The sequence below is a fragment of the Danio rerio genome, chromosome 2, assembly GCF_049306965.1.
Source record: "Danio rerio strain Tuebingen ecotype United States chromosome 2, GRCz12tu, whole genome shotgun sequence".
Classification (NCBI taxonomy): Eukaryota; Metazoa; Chordata; class Actinopteri; order Cypriniformes; family Danionidae; genus Danio; species Danio rerio.
The window spans coordinates 56,227,501-56,241,963 of NC_133177.1; the positions used below are offsets into that span (position 1 = coordinate 56,227,501).

The 14,463-nt window shown below is 35.6% G+C and overlaps 2 protein-coding genes across 5 annotated transcripts in view; one reads left to right on the forward strand and one right to left on the reverse strand.

The window, feature by feature from the left end:
• The window catches only part of ralbp1 (ralA binding protein 1), a 36,187-nt gene that overhangs the window by 12,305 nt on the left and 9,419 nt on the right, over nt 1-14,463 (reverse strand). For 2 of the 4 annotated variants that reach the window (XR_012386189.1, XM_021479526.3), the window contains exons 1-4: nt 13,586-13,827; nt 9,370-9,804; nt 8,939-9,288; nt 5,119-5,280 (exon numbers count right to left, since the gene is read on the reverse strand). Coding sequence is in view for 2 of the 4 variants with exons in the window: in XM_021479526.3 (XP_021335201.1) it covers nt 5,119-5,280; nt 8,939-9,288; nt 9,370-9,742 (885 nt within the window). In the remaining 2 variants the exon portion in view is untranslated. 4 annotated transcript variants of the gene reach the window in all.
• LOC137487399 (uncharacterized) lies at nt 9,897-13,829 on the forward strand (the record flags this gene model as incomplete). Its single annotated transcript, XM_073932913.1, is given in 9 exon segments — nt 9,897-10,066; nt 10,256-10,610; nt 12,085-12,105; nt 12,108-12,234; nt 12,450-12,551; nt 12,852-13,170; nt 13,202-13,381; nt 13,504-13,657; nt 13,770-13,829. Coding segments are annotated over 9 exon segments (1,488 nt in total), but the record flags the coding sequence as incomplete, so codon positions are not given.

Consider the following 14,463-nt stretch of genomic DNA (forward strand, 5'->3'; position numbering starts at 1 on the left):
TAAATGTTTATATATTATACTAAATCCAGAAGAACATCTCAAGTGTTTTAAATGCAACGTGTGGTCATACCAAATGTAGATTTCATTTATTCACCCTTATTTACCAGGGGTCACCACAGCGAAATGAACCGGCTACTATTCCGGCATGTGTTATGCAGTGGATGACCTTCCTGCTGAAACCCAGTACTGGGAAACACCCATACACTCTCACATTCTCACACACTATGGCCAATTTAGCTTATTCAATTCACCTAGAGCGAATGTGTTTGGACTGTGGGGGAAACCAGAGCACCGGGAGGAAAACCCACGCCAACACAGGGAGATCATGCAAACTCCACACAAACATGCTTTAAAACCTTTAAACAGTACTGCAGCTTTGCAAGTTGGTCTTTTGAAGCAGCTTATGGTGCGTTCACACATGACACGGATGAAGCATCGAGCGTAAGTGATTTAAAAGTCAATGCAAAGATGCAAATAGACATCCTGCTTCGTGATTTGTGCGAACGAGGAGGCACGAATGACGCGAGTTGTGCGAGTTGAGTATTTTGCACGTTTGACGCGAATCACTCGAGTTGGAAAATCCGAACTTCAGTGGACATTCATGGCACACTAACCAATCATAAGCTTCCTCTTGTATAGGGGAGTGATTATGATGTAGTGCCTGTTGTTGGTTTCCCTAAGGGGAAATCCACCTGTTGACACCGGACAACAGCTCATCAAACTGGGGTCAGCTCAGTCTGAAGCACCGCTGCTTCCAAATCAATCAAAGCCTCCATCATCCAGGTATAGTTTCTGGAGGAGTTGATGAACTCACAGAGCTGGTGCACCTCTGAAAAGATCTAGTGGACTCGGTGCTGAAAGAATTTACACAGTTTTTCAGCCTTCCTAAAGCACATAAAGCACAGCTACTCTCTCAATAAAATCCATGTTACCAGGCAGACAAAAGCCATGCCTATGACGCGAATCCGTGTCTATTTTGAAGTGAATTTCATGCATGAATGAAGCGAGTTAACTTAAAATCTTCACGCGTCTATTTACTATTTGCGCATGCATTAAAGATGTTCTGTTCTGTTTCTTCTTGCCATTCCAGTCAGACTGGATGATTAGGCCTGTGAAGATATCTATTTTTCGTTGTACGATATATTGCACCAAAATATATTGCGATAAGTGAAGTTTATGTATAAACAAACTTCGAGAGGATCACGTGCTTATGATTGCTAGCAGCTGACCCGCATTATCTAATTCACTATGATCCAATCAGATGACTCCTAAACTACTATAAATACCCTGGGGTTTATTCCATTGCTATCTTCGTTTTGAAGAGTCCCCCCTTCCTCCCCTACTCCTCCTTCTTAGACGGGTGACACGGTGGCCCAGTGCCTAGCACTGTCGCCTCACAGCAAGGATGTCTCTGGTTCCTGGCTTTACCAAAACTAGCAGACATTTCTGTGTGGAGTTTGCACTTCTCCCCGTGCTCACGTGGGTTTCCCCCGGGTTCCCCGGTTTCCTCCCACCGCCTAAAAACATGCAATTAAGTCAATTGAACAATCCAAATTGTCAACATAGACACGCTTTTAGTTAGTAATTAATTTCAAGAGCATTCACTTGCTACAGCAGGGGAGTTCTCGAGATCTACCTGAGCTCAAACTCCCCTCCGGCCTTGCAACGGGAGGGAGCCCTGGGCTTGAGGATCTCATGAGCTCAGGGCTCTCTCCCGGGACAGCATGCCAAACAAGCTTTTATAATTAATCATCAGCTAAGTGTGAACTCTTGAAACAATGTTATTGTTATTTTAAGAGCCTTTTATACCATATTTATTTACTATATAATGCCAGAATGACACTGTAATGTCTTCACAATGCAAGTACACTCTTCCAAAGAACACATAATAGTTTATTTTTAAGAATATTTCATTTAATTATAGATAACTTAATAATATATAGAGTTGAAGTCAGAATTATTAGCCCCCCTGTTTATTTTTTTGCCCAATTTCTGTTTAAAGGAGAGAAGATTTTGTTTCAACATTTCTAAACCAATGTCAGGATAATAATCAATTTAAAAACTTTTATAAATATATATTATTAAAGGAATATAACAATAAAGTTGGTTGAAAAATGATAAAATGAGAAAGGTATGATGAAAATGTAATTAATGTCTATTTGCAGTACTATTTTTTTTTGGGGGGGGGGGTCTATGTTACAAAATGTAAGAGTACAAATGGAGTCAAACATATGTCAAAGATGACAAAAGGATAAAATATGTGTCATGTAAAAAGAAGAGATAAGTAAAAGAAGATTTATAAAAAGAAGTAATAAATGATGATGTATGTGGTAATGGGGTGGGAAAATAATAAACTTGTGCTTTATCCGTCTCCATTTTCAAACATGTAGAAATGTATTTTTGTTACTGATATTTTTGTTCGAAAATAAATCCAATAAAATCAAACATAATAGTTTTAATACCTGATTTATTTTATCTTTGCCATGATGACAGTAAATAATATTTTATTAGATATTTTTCAAGACACTTCTATACAGCTTAAAGTGACATTTAAAGGCTTAACTAGGATAATTGGGTTAACTAGGCAGGTTAGGGTGATTAGGCAAGTTATTGTATAACGATGGTTTGTTCTGTAGATTACAGAAAAAATATAAAGGTTAAAGGGGTTAATAATTTTGTCCTAAAAATGTTTTTTAAAAAATTAAAAACTGCTTTTATTCTAGCCGAAATAAAACAAATAAGACTTTCTCCAGAAGAAAAAATATCAGACATACTGTGAAAATTTCCTGGCTCTGCTAAACATCCTTTGATAAATATTTAAAAAAAGAAAAAAAAATCTGTTGTGCAGACAATAATCTCACTGTAGATATAACAATTACTGACAAAATAATGTTTGGAAATGTAAATTGATAATTTAAAATGAAATAACCAACTTCAGACCTTCTTTTGGGGGAAAATACTAGTGGCCAAAGACTTTTGCACAGTACTGTATATTGTTATATGTATCAGAGAAGAGCTGCTGTACTTTTAACCAAAATTGTTTTTGTTTGATTTTGATCCTCTTAAAATAACGTTTAGACAGCAACTGTTTATTCCCACACTGTAGCGTCACATCAGTGCTGTTTTCCCTCTTCCACAGCTGTTTTTGTTTCCAGCCTCTCTCCACAGTTTGGATCCATCTCCTGTTTTGCATGCATTTCCTTGTTATAAGGTCAAATTTGCGTTTGACACATTAAAACGGCCTTATGTAAAGCCTAAAACAAAACTTCTTTCATTATACAGGTTCCACTTCTGGGTAGGAAAAAAGAGAGAGATCTGAATATATTTAAAGACTATAATAATAAAAGCACATGGTAAATTATTTATACATAATACATCACAAGTTATATTATGATGTATAAATAATGCGCAATTTAAATGTATGTTTTTTTTTATTGTTGAAATAAACAAATAGTTTAGATTACTTGTACTGTGCAAATTGTGAAAGAAATTACCACAAAGTGTAATGACTTTCTTTTTTAAATGTATTTTTTAAATATATAAATAAGATGTTTTTCATAATCGCTGCTAGCTTCACTTTAAATTTATATGTTCAGTCTTTATTTTTATAATAAATGTTGCTTACAGTGAATGTCACAATTATTTCTATTTGTTATTCTGAAAACGGCTAAACTGAAAAGATTTGCTGTGTAGTAAAGGGAGTTAAAATAAAAGTTTACAGTTTTAAAAGTCACCATAAAATGAGAGTTATGACTGTTCTTTTTTTCCACTATTGTGACATACATCTACTTAAAACACTCCTGAAATGAGGAATAAAAAAAATGTAGGATGATTGACAAATGGATGAAGGCAGAGCAAAAATTAGACACGCCCTGATAAGCCCTGCCCCTAAATGACTGACAGTCCTGCCCTAAATGACTGATAGTCCAACCTCTAAAGGACTGATAGCCATGCCCCCTAAACAACTGATAGTCCAGCCCTAAGTGACTGGTAGCCTCGCCCTAAATGACTGATTGTCCCACCTCTAACGGATTGATAGCCCACCCTAAAGGACTGATTGCCATGCCCTAAAGGACTGATAGTCCTGCCTTAAATGACTGGTAGCCGCGCCCTAAAGGACTGACACTTCGCCCTAACGGACTGATAGTCCCACACTAAAGGACTGATCGCTCCCACTAAAGAATTAATAAATCTCACGTTAAAGGACTGATAGCCCTGCCCTAAATGACTGACAGTTCCGTCCTAAATGACTGATAGCCCCACAGTAAAGGACTGATAGCCACGTCCTAAATGACTGATAATCCCACCCTAAATGACTGATAGTCCTGCCCTAAATAACTAATAGCCACACCCTAAAGGACTGATAGCCACGCCCTAAATGACTGATAGTCCTCCTCTAAAGATTGATAGTCCCGCCCTAAAGAATTGATAATCACGCCCTAAATGACTGATAGTCCAACCCTAAATGACTGATATTCCCACCCTAAATGACTGATAGCCCCACCCTAAAGACTAATAGTCCTGCCCTAAATAACTGATAGCCATGCCCTAAAGGACTAATAGCCATGTCCTAATTGACTGATAGTCCTCCCCGAAAGGACTGATAGCCCTCCCCTAAAGACTGATAGTCCCACCCTAAATGACTGATAGTCCTCCTCTAAAGGACTGATAATCCTGCCCTAAAGAATTGATAATCACGCCCTAAATGGCTTATAGTCCCGCCCTAAAGGACTGATAGCCACACCCTTAAAGACTGATAGTCCCGCCTAAAATGACTGATAGCCCCACCCGAAAGGCATTCCATGTGACCAGAAAAAAGTAGTTTCAAAAGGGGAGATGGTTATGATATTTGATTAAATATTCTGAGGGCAAATTTTCACAAAATAATAAAAGTACACAGATACTATGTTTATAACAAGCACTACAACATATATATAAAATAAGAAGAGTACATTTTGATTGTATTGGGACTTTGGCATTATTTTACAGCATGCTTCACATAACTTCTTAATAAAATTATAAAACACAACTCTAACATAAATGCATCTTGTTTTCTTTTACTCTTAACAATGCTTCTTTCAGTCGCCAGCGTGGTATTTAAATATAAATCAGTCTGACCTGTCTGCGGATCTCCTCTTTAATGCTCTCCTGAGTATCCGGCAGGGTGGGCATGGTGGCCATATTGGACCAGCGAAGAGGATGAACGACCGGCTTCAGAAACACATCACCAAACATCTCCCGGACGTGAGTGAAAAACACGTACAGCACACGATTACTGATCTACAGACCGGAAGAGACAGAGAGTAAAGGGATGATTTCGAGTCATAAAGGAATATTCAGCCATGTTGAACCTTAAAAAGCACAGAACCATTGTTTAATTGAGATAAATGAATGGTGTTATTGTCCAATCATGCCCACTTAAGTTCTCCACTAGGGCTACACAATATATCACAAAAGTTTTGTTATCGCGATAAAAGTATATGCAATATATGTATCGTACCATGTGATAAATGATATTTTATTTTATGTGTTGATTGTTTATCTAAATTTGACCAATCAGATGGGGGCATTACTATCTTTATCCCCACCTCCCCAGTAGCTGATGTTTTGTTATTGGCTGGAGCGACCCAAAGGTTAACCTAAAGTCCGCCCTACATGATGTTTATTTTATGTATTAGTTGTTTATCTAAATTTGACCAATCAAATAAGGGCATTAATATCTTAATCCCCGCCTCCCAAGTAGCTGATGTTCTGCTATTGGCTGGAGCGACCCAAAGGTGAGCCTAAAGTCTCACCCTAAACAATGTTTATTTTATATATTAGTTGTTTATCTAAATTTGACTAATCAGATGGGGGTATTACTATATTAATCCCCGCCTCCCCAGTAGCTGATGTTCTGCTATTGGCTAAAGCGACCCGAAGGTTAACCTAAAGTTCCGCCCTATATGATGTTTATTTTATGTATTACTTGTTTATCTAAATTTGACCAATCAGATGGGGGCATTACTATCTTTATCCCCGCCTCCCCAGTAGCTGATGTTCTGCTATTGGCTGGAGCGACCCAAAGGTTAACCTAAAGTTCCGCCCTATATGATGTTTATTTTATGTATTACTTGTTTATCTAAATTTGACCAATCAGATGGGGGCATTACTATCTTTATCCCCGCCTCCCCAGTAGCTGATGTTCTGCTATTGGCTGGAGCGACCCAAAGGTTAACCCAGAGCTGAAAATAAACCCTTATGGGCAGAGTTGAGATGAGAGAGGAAAATGACAACAACCAATCAGAGAATATCTGTTGAGGTTTTCACTCATTCATAGTGTTTTAGAGACTAAATGTTTGCACCTTGACACAGATTTTTAGTCTGAATTAGAACTAAAAACAGAGATTTTACCAGTGTATTTTAATATCATTAAATAAATAAAATTATTTTAAAACATTGCTGATAAAAAAGCATTTGTCTAGAGAAATGTTTATATCACAATAAATATTATCGCAATGCTCAACAACAATATTGCATATTTTTCAAGTATCATGCAGCCCTTTTCTCCACATTATTTGCAGTCCAACTCGCTCCAAAAAAACTGACCCCAAACAAAGCACTCATTATCATCAGTATGAGGGCGCCTCCATCCTCCATGTGTCCTGAGAGACTGTAAAGTAGGACAACCTTCAGTCTAAGCAGAAACACATCCTGCTACGCCATTAACATTTCACTACGCCATACTTCACCTTACAGTGTACTACACTTCATTTTCACCACACCCTGATGAAGCGTGTTGCATATTTACAAAATATTTAATATGGAGGGAGAAAATAATGTGAAAGTGAAAAATGATGATGTTAAATTTATATAAAACTGTGCGTAAACTATATATATTTGCTCAGCTAATAGTAATTTGTTTTAATGTGAGATGTGAAATGTGTGCAACAAACGTTTGTTTTGCTTTTTTAAAATAAAAAACCTTGCTAAAAATGCTTAAAAAATGTATTTAAAATTAATTTAAAATACAAACTTAATGTAATATAATTAGACTTGAATTTTATTAAACACACCATCTTTTATTATTATTATTTTTTTTTTTTTTTACATTTTTTAAAATACATTTTAAATGAAATTCCAATAATTACACAGCATGGTGTAAAGAAGAACATTTTAGTGTGTGAAGCAAGAAACAGAAACATGTTTCCTTTTTTTTATTAAAAGTGATAACAACTAGATAAAAACTAGTCTTGCTAACTTTTGGAAAACACACACAAAAAAAGCTATAAAATTAAGAATTTATTGATAAAAATGTATAAAATTAATCTGATTTTATCTAAAAATTCCCCTTCTATTAACTTAAACAATATTTTGATATAAATATTCAATGCCATTTTTTATATATTTCAGTTAATTATAAATACTATTTTTCAATAAAATATTTTATAATTTTTTTAAATTGTAAATTTATCTAAAAAACATTTTTTAAATTATATCTATTTTACATTCTCTTTTATTTCTATTTCATATATTCCGTGTCTAAAATAATTGCACATTTCTTCATATCAAGTACTTTTTTTTGTCTATTTTGTTTTGTTCATTTGCCTAATTTATAAAGCATTCTATTCTATTTTACCCTATCATATTCTATTCTACCCTATTCTATTCTATTCTATTCTATTCTATTCTACCCTATCATATTCTATTCTACCCTATTCTATTCTATTCTATTCTACCTTGTCATATTCTATTCTACCCTATTATATTCTATTCTATTCTACCCTGTCATATTCTATTCTATTCTATTCTATTCTATTCTATTCTATTCTATTCTATTCTATTCTATTCTATTCTATTCTATTCTACCCTGTCATATTCTTTTCTACCCTATTCATTTCTATTCTATCCTGTCATATTCTATTCTACCCTATTCTTTTCTATTCTATTATATTCTGTTCTATTCTATTCTATTCTATTCTTTCCTGTTCTGTCCTATTATAAATCTATACTATTCTACTCTTTCCTGTCATATTCAGTCTACCTATTCCATTTTATTAAATTCCGTTCAATTCTATTCCATCCTGTCCTATTATTTTTTGTTCAATTATGTCCTAATCCATTATATTCTATTCTGTCATATTATTTTCTGATCTATTCTATTCTACTCTGTCCTGTCCTATTATATTCCTTTCTGTCCTATTATATTTTATTATATTACCCAGTTCTGTCATATTCTATTCTGTCCTGTCATATTCCATTCTGTTCTATCCTGTTCTGTTTTGTCTCGTCCTCTTCTATTCTGTTCTATTCTATTCTATCCTATTCTTTTCTGTCCTGTTCCGTACTATTCTAATCTATTCTATCCTGTTCAATTTTGTCCTTTCCTTCTCTATTCTGTTCTATTTTGTCTTGTCCTCTTCTATTATATTCTACTCTGTACTATTCTGTTTGATTCTGTCCTGTCCTATTCTATTAATATCTGTCCTATTATATTCTACTCTGTCCTGTCCTATCCTATTCTAATCTCTTCTATCCTGTTCTGTGTTGTACTGTCCTGTCCCCTTCTATTCTATTCTATTCTATTCTATTCTATTCTGTCCTATTCTATCCTGTCCTATTCTATTTGATTCTATTCTTTCCTATTCTTTTTATTTTTGCTCTGTTCTATTCTATTCTATTCTATTCTATTCTATTCTGTCATATTCTATTCTATTCTATTCTGTTGTACCGTCATATTCTATTCTATTCTGTTCTATTCTATTCTATTCTATTCTATTCTATTCTATTCTATTCTATTCTATTCTGTTATATTGATAATAATTGTTTACAAACTTAAATACAAAAATCCTTTACTTTAAATAAATTAATTAATTTGTTTCCTTATAAAAACATATTCAACTGAAAATACTGTAGAAGACCTCAACCCAAAACCAGAGGTCCAAGAGGACGGGCTCACCTGTATGGTGGGATTGAGCACAATAGAGATGTTCTGAATGTTCATCTTTGTGTCGGCCTCGCGGGCGATGACGTGGTCCATGTGTGTGATCAGCCAGGCCAGGAGGAGTCTGCTGCCCGCCGGCACCTCCGTCAGGAGCCGCTGGAACTCCTGCAGCTTCTCGGCCTCGCTGGGTCTCCCGCAGGCCTCCTCGAAACGCAGAGACAGCTCCTTCCCCAGCAGATTATCAGGTAACTCTCGCAGATACTGTTTCAACAAGCTGGCCACTGTGTGCGGATCATACTCCTCCAGACATGGACACTCCTCACGGTCATACGCCGCTTTCAGCTCATCCACCTTAGACTTCATACCTGTCAGGAGTTGCAAGAATAATTAAACCATTCCATTTAACAAACACAGAATGTCATGAAAACAAATAAACAGACTCATACCGGAGACTCGATAGATGCCTTCACATTTCATGCCGTAGCTCTCGATGTAGTCCACACACTCTCTGAAAATGGCCGGCAGTTGTATCCCATCGTACAGTGCTGTCCTCCTCACCGCTTCCACTAAAGGAGCTCCGAATATCGGCCTGAACGTCACTGTCACCTCTGTGATAACGGGTTCGGGTTCAGTGCTTGGCTTTTTCTTCTTTTTCTTCTCTTTCCACTGTTTGACCACATCTGCAGCCGTCAGGTCTTTGGACTTCTTGTCTTTGGCCTTCTCCTCTTTAGGGCCCTTCTCCTTCACCTTGAAGTCCTTTTCTTTCTTCTTGGAGAAACTGGGCTTCTTGAAGACGTGGATGCCCTTGGAGCGCTTCATTTTAGACGGGCTCTCCGCATCGTCGGCTGAACTGTCCTCCTGAAAAGCGGCGTATCCCTCAGCTAAAAAAAAAAAAAACAGATGAAGAGATTCAATTAGATGAGGAAAAAAACAAAGGATGAGACTAGTAGAGACAAACAGTGAATAAGAGAGTAGAAGAGAAGAGACTAGGAGACAAAAAGTGAAGAGATGGAGACAAGAAAAAAAAGTAACAAAAAAAGAAGAGACCAAATGAGACGAAGTTAATAAGACAAAAAGAGAAGAGATGAGAAGAGACAAAAGTGAAGAAGAGACTAAGAGAGAAGAGAGACGAGAAGAGATGGAGCCCAAAAGAGATTAAAAGAAAAGAGACAAAAAAAGAGATGAGACAATGTGAATAGACAAAAAAATTAGATGAGACAAAACGAAATCTGAATAAGAGACAAAGAGACCAAATGGAGACAAAAACAGATGAAAAGAAAGAAAAAGAGAAGAGACAAGACAAGATGAGACAAAAAGTGAATAAGAGACAAGAAGAGATGAGATAAAGAGATAAGAAGAGATGAGAAGAGACCACGTTCATAAGAGACAAAAAGAGAAGAGACAAAGTCAAGAGATGAAAAAAAAACAAAGACAAGACAAAAAGTGAATTAGAGGCAATAAGAGAAAAAAGAGAAAAGAATGAAACGAGATGGAGACAAAAAGAGATGAAATGAAGACAAAAATAAAAAGGAGACAACAAGAAAAGAGACGAAAAGTGAAGAAGAGACAAGAAGAGGCCAAAGATGACAAAAGACAAAAGGATAAGAGAACAGAGGAGAAGAGAGATAAAAGTGGAGATGGAGATGAAAAAAAAGAGATGAAAGAGACAAAAAGAGAAGAGACAAAAGCGAGAAGCGAAGATTGGGATAAAACAAACAGAAAATAGACTAAAAGAGAAAAGAAAAAAGAAAAGAAGAGAGAAAGATAAGTAAAATTAACTAAAAAGAGAAGAGCCAAGAGTCAAAAAGAAAAGAGATGAAGAGAAGAAACAAGAACATAAGAAAAGAGACAAAAAAGGCAAGAATGAAAAGAGACAATGAACAGACAAAAAACAAAGACAAAAAAAGAAGAGACAAAAAAAGAGAAGAGACAAAAACCAAGGAGATGAAATAGAAAAGAGGAAACAAGAAGACATGAAAAGAGAAGAGACCAAAAGATAAGATATAAGAGGGTAAAAGTGAAGAAGAGACTAAGAGAGAAGAGAGACGAGAAGAGATGAAGCCCAAAAGAGATTAAAACAAAAGAGACAAAAAGAAAAGAGATGAGACAAAGTGAATAGATAAAAAATGAGATGAGACAAAACTAAATCTGAATAAGAAACAAAAAGAGAAGAGATGCAAATAGATAAGAAGAGATGGAGACCAAAACAGATGAAAAGAAGAGACAAAAAGAGAAGAGACAAGACGAGATGAGACAGAAAGTAAATAAGAGACAATAAGAGATGAGACAAAGAGATAAGAAGAGATGAGAAGAGACAACGTTCATAAGATACAAAAAGAGTAGAGACAAAGTGAACAGATGGGAAAAAAAAGACAAGACAAAAAGTGAATTAGAGGCAATAAGAGAAAGAGAAAAGAATGAAACGAGATGGAGACAAAAAGAGATAAAATGAAAAGACAAAAATAAAAAGAAGAGACAACTAGAAAAAGAGACGACTAGAAGAAGAGGCCAATGATGACAAAAGACAAAAGGATAAGAGAATAGAGAAGAAGAGAGATAAAAGTGGAGATGGAGATGAAAAAAGGGATGAAAGAGACAAATAGAGAAGAGACAAAAGCGAGAAGAAGCGAAGTTTGAGATAAAACAAACAGAAAATTGACTAAAAGAGAAAAGAAAACAAGAAGAGAGAAAAATAAGTAGAAGTAACTAAAAAGAAAAGAGAAGAGCCAAGAGTCAAAAAGAAAAGAGATAAAGAGAAGAAACAAGAACATAAGAAAAGAGACAAAAAGGCAAGAATGAAAAGAGACTAGAAGAAATGAAGAGACAAAAAAGAGAAGAGACAAAAACAAAGGAGATGAAATAGAAAAGAGGAAACAAGAAGACATGAAAAGAGAAGAGACCAAAAGATAAGATATAAGAGGGTAAAAGTGAAGAGAAGAAATCAAAATAGACAAAAAGGAAGGAGAAAAGACCAAAAAAAAAGAGAAGAGCCAAATAGAAAACAGAAGAGATGAAAATAGAAATTAAGAGAAGAGTAGAGGGACATTCTGGTTACAATAGTTGAAATTAAAAAGAAAAGAAAAGAAAAATCCCACTTCCAAAAAAAAGTAAAAAGATGGAGAAAAAAGAGATGAAGGGATGAAGAGACAAAAAGCAAAGAGAGAACAGACAAAAAAGAGACAAGAAGAGAAGAGACCAAAAATGACAAGAGACAAAAAAGAGAAGGGCAGAAAAGAGAGTAGAGGAAAGAAAAAGTAAAGAGATGGAGAGAAAAAGAGGTGAAAAGGAAATAGACAAAAATAAGACAAATAGTGAATAAGAGGAAAAAAAGTAGAGACCAAAAAAAGAAAAGATATAAATAGAGACAAGAAAAGAAGAGACAAAAAAAGAGACAAAAATAGAGATGAAAAGAGAAAACATGAGAAGATGAAAAGACAGAAGAGAAGACAAGAGCCCAAGAAAAGAAGAGATGAAAAGAGAAGAGAAAACAAAAAAGTGAAGATGAAGAGAAGAGATTAATAGACAAAAATCTACGAGAGAAAAAAAAATCAAAGAGAAAAGAGCAAAAAAAGAGAAGAACAAAAACAAAAAACAATAGAAATGAAAAGGGACAATAAGAAGAGTAGAGGCAAATCCTGCTTCCAATACCTTGGGCTAAAAGAAAAGAAAAAAAGACAAAAGAAAAAAAGACAAATCCCGCTTCCAAAAAATAAGAAATGAAAAAGACAAGTGACAAAAAAAGAGGAGACAAGAGGACACAAGATGAGAACAGACAACAAGAGATAAGAGAAAAAGTAAATAAGAGACAAAAAAGCAAGACAAGAAGAGATGGAGACAAAAAGAGATGAAGAGACAAAAAGAAAAAAGAAAAGGCAAAAAAGAAGATACAAAAAGAAAACAGAAGAGATGAACAGCTGAAAAAAGATGTGACGAAAAATAAGAAGAGATAAAAAAAGAGACAGGAAGAGAAGAGATGAAGACAAAAAGAGATGAAGAGACAAAGAGAAGAGACGAAAAGTGAACAAGAGACAAAAAAAGAAGAGACAAGAAGAAATCAGATGAAAAGAGACAGTCAATAAGAGACAAAAAAAGAAGACACGAGATGAGACAAAGGAAAGAAAGAAGAGACAAGAAAGAAAAGACAAGATGAGAAGACACCAGAAATGACAAGAGACAAAGAAGAGAAGAGAATCTAAGAGACAGGATGAAAAGACAAAAAGAGAAGAGATAACAAGAAGAGACCAAAAGTGAATAAGAGACAAAAAGAGAAGTGCTGAGAAGAGACAGAAAACAAGATGATGCCAATAAGAGACAAAAAGAAAAGAAGAGACAAGAAAAGATACGTGAAGAGAAGAGAAGAGACGAGAAGAGACAAGAAGAGAAGAGACGTGAAGAGAAGACACAAGAAGAGAAGAGACGAGACGTGAAGAGACGTGAAGAGACAAGAAGAGAAGAGACGTGAAGAGAAGACACAAGAAGAGAAGAGACGAGACGTGAAGAGACGTGAAGAGACAAAAAGTGAAGAGTTGGACAAGAGATAAAAAGACTATAGACAAAAGGAAGAAATAAGAGACAAAAAGAAAAGAAAGGAAAAAAAGAAGAAAAGACAAAAGAAAAGAAAAAAAGAGAAAAAAAAGAAGAGCCAAATCCCGCTTCCAATACCTGCTGCTCAAAAGAAAACGTCCTACCAAACAACTGAGCACAACTGACTGTCCCGCGTCTGCCTCTCTCAAGGTTAGTGAGACTGAAACCAGCAGAACGAAACGAGAGCAAGACACAGAAAAACTGCTGTAAAGAGGTCAGCCTACAATTTAGAAATGTCCCCCTGTGCCGGCTCTTTTTTTAGTCACCCGTTCCCCCAATCCTGACTCCAGCAGTGCTCAGGCAGTCTCTAGCAGGCTTCTGACCCCATCAGTCAGTACAGCTCCTCAGTCACTATAACACACACCTACAGGAGTGGACAGGGTGTGTCCCCAAACGCTCCATCACTTCCTGCTGCTGTGCTATAGGCTGCTGCGGGACGGCTAAATATAGAGGCAGGGAAATCAACAATTCACTCTGAAGCTGCACTGAAACTGGAACATTTGCAAATTAAGCGTAGACGCCTGTGCTATTAAACTATGTACAGTTAAAGTCAGAATTATTAACCCTCTTGAATTATTAGCCCTTCTGAATATTTTTTGTTTAACAGAAAGATTTCTTTCAACACATTTCTAAACATAATAGATTTAATAATTCATTTCTAATAACTGATTTAATTTATCTTTGCCATGATGACAGTAAATAATATTCGACTAGATATTCCTCAAGACACTAGTATTCAGCTTAAAGTGACATTTAGATCCAATGCCATTTCTATTTTTGTACACCTTTCCTTTCCCCTTGGCCCTTAAAACAGAGTATGAAGGGGAAGGGCTACAAAATTTACCCCTAAGAATTTTTTTTGTTTAGTTTTTTTAGTTTAGTTTATTTGTTTACAGGGTCAATGCACATTAATAAACATTACTGTAAAATGTGCCAGAATTAGCCAAGAATGGCTA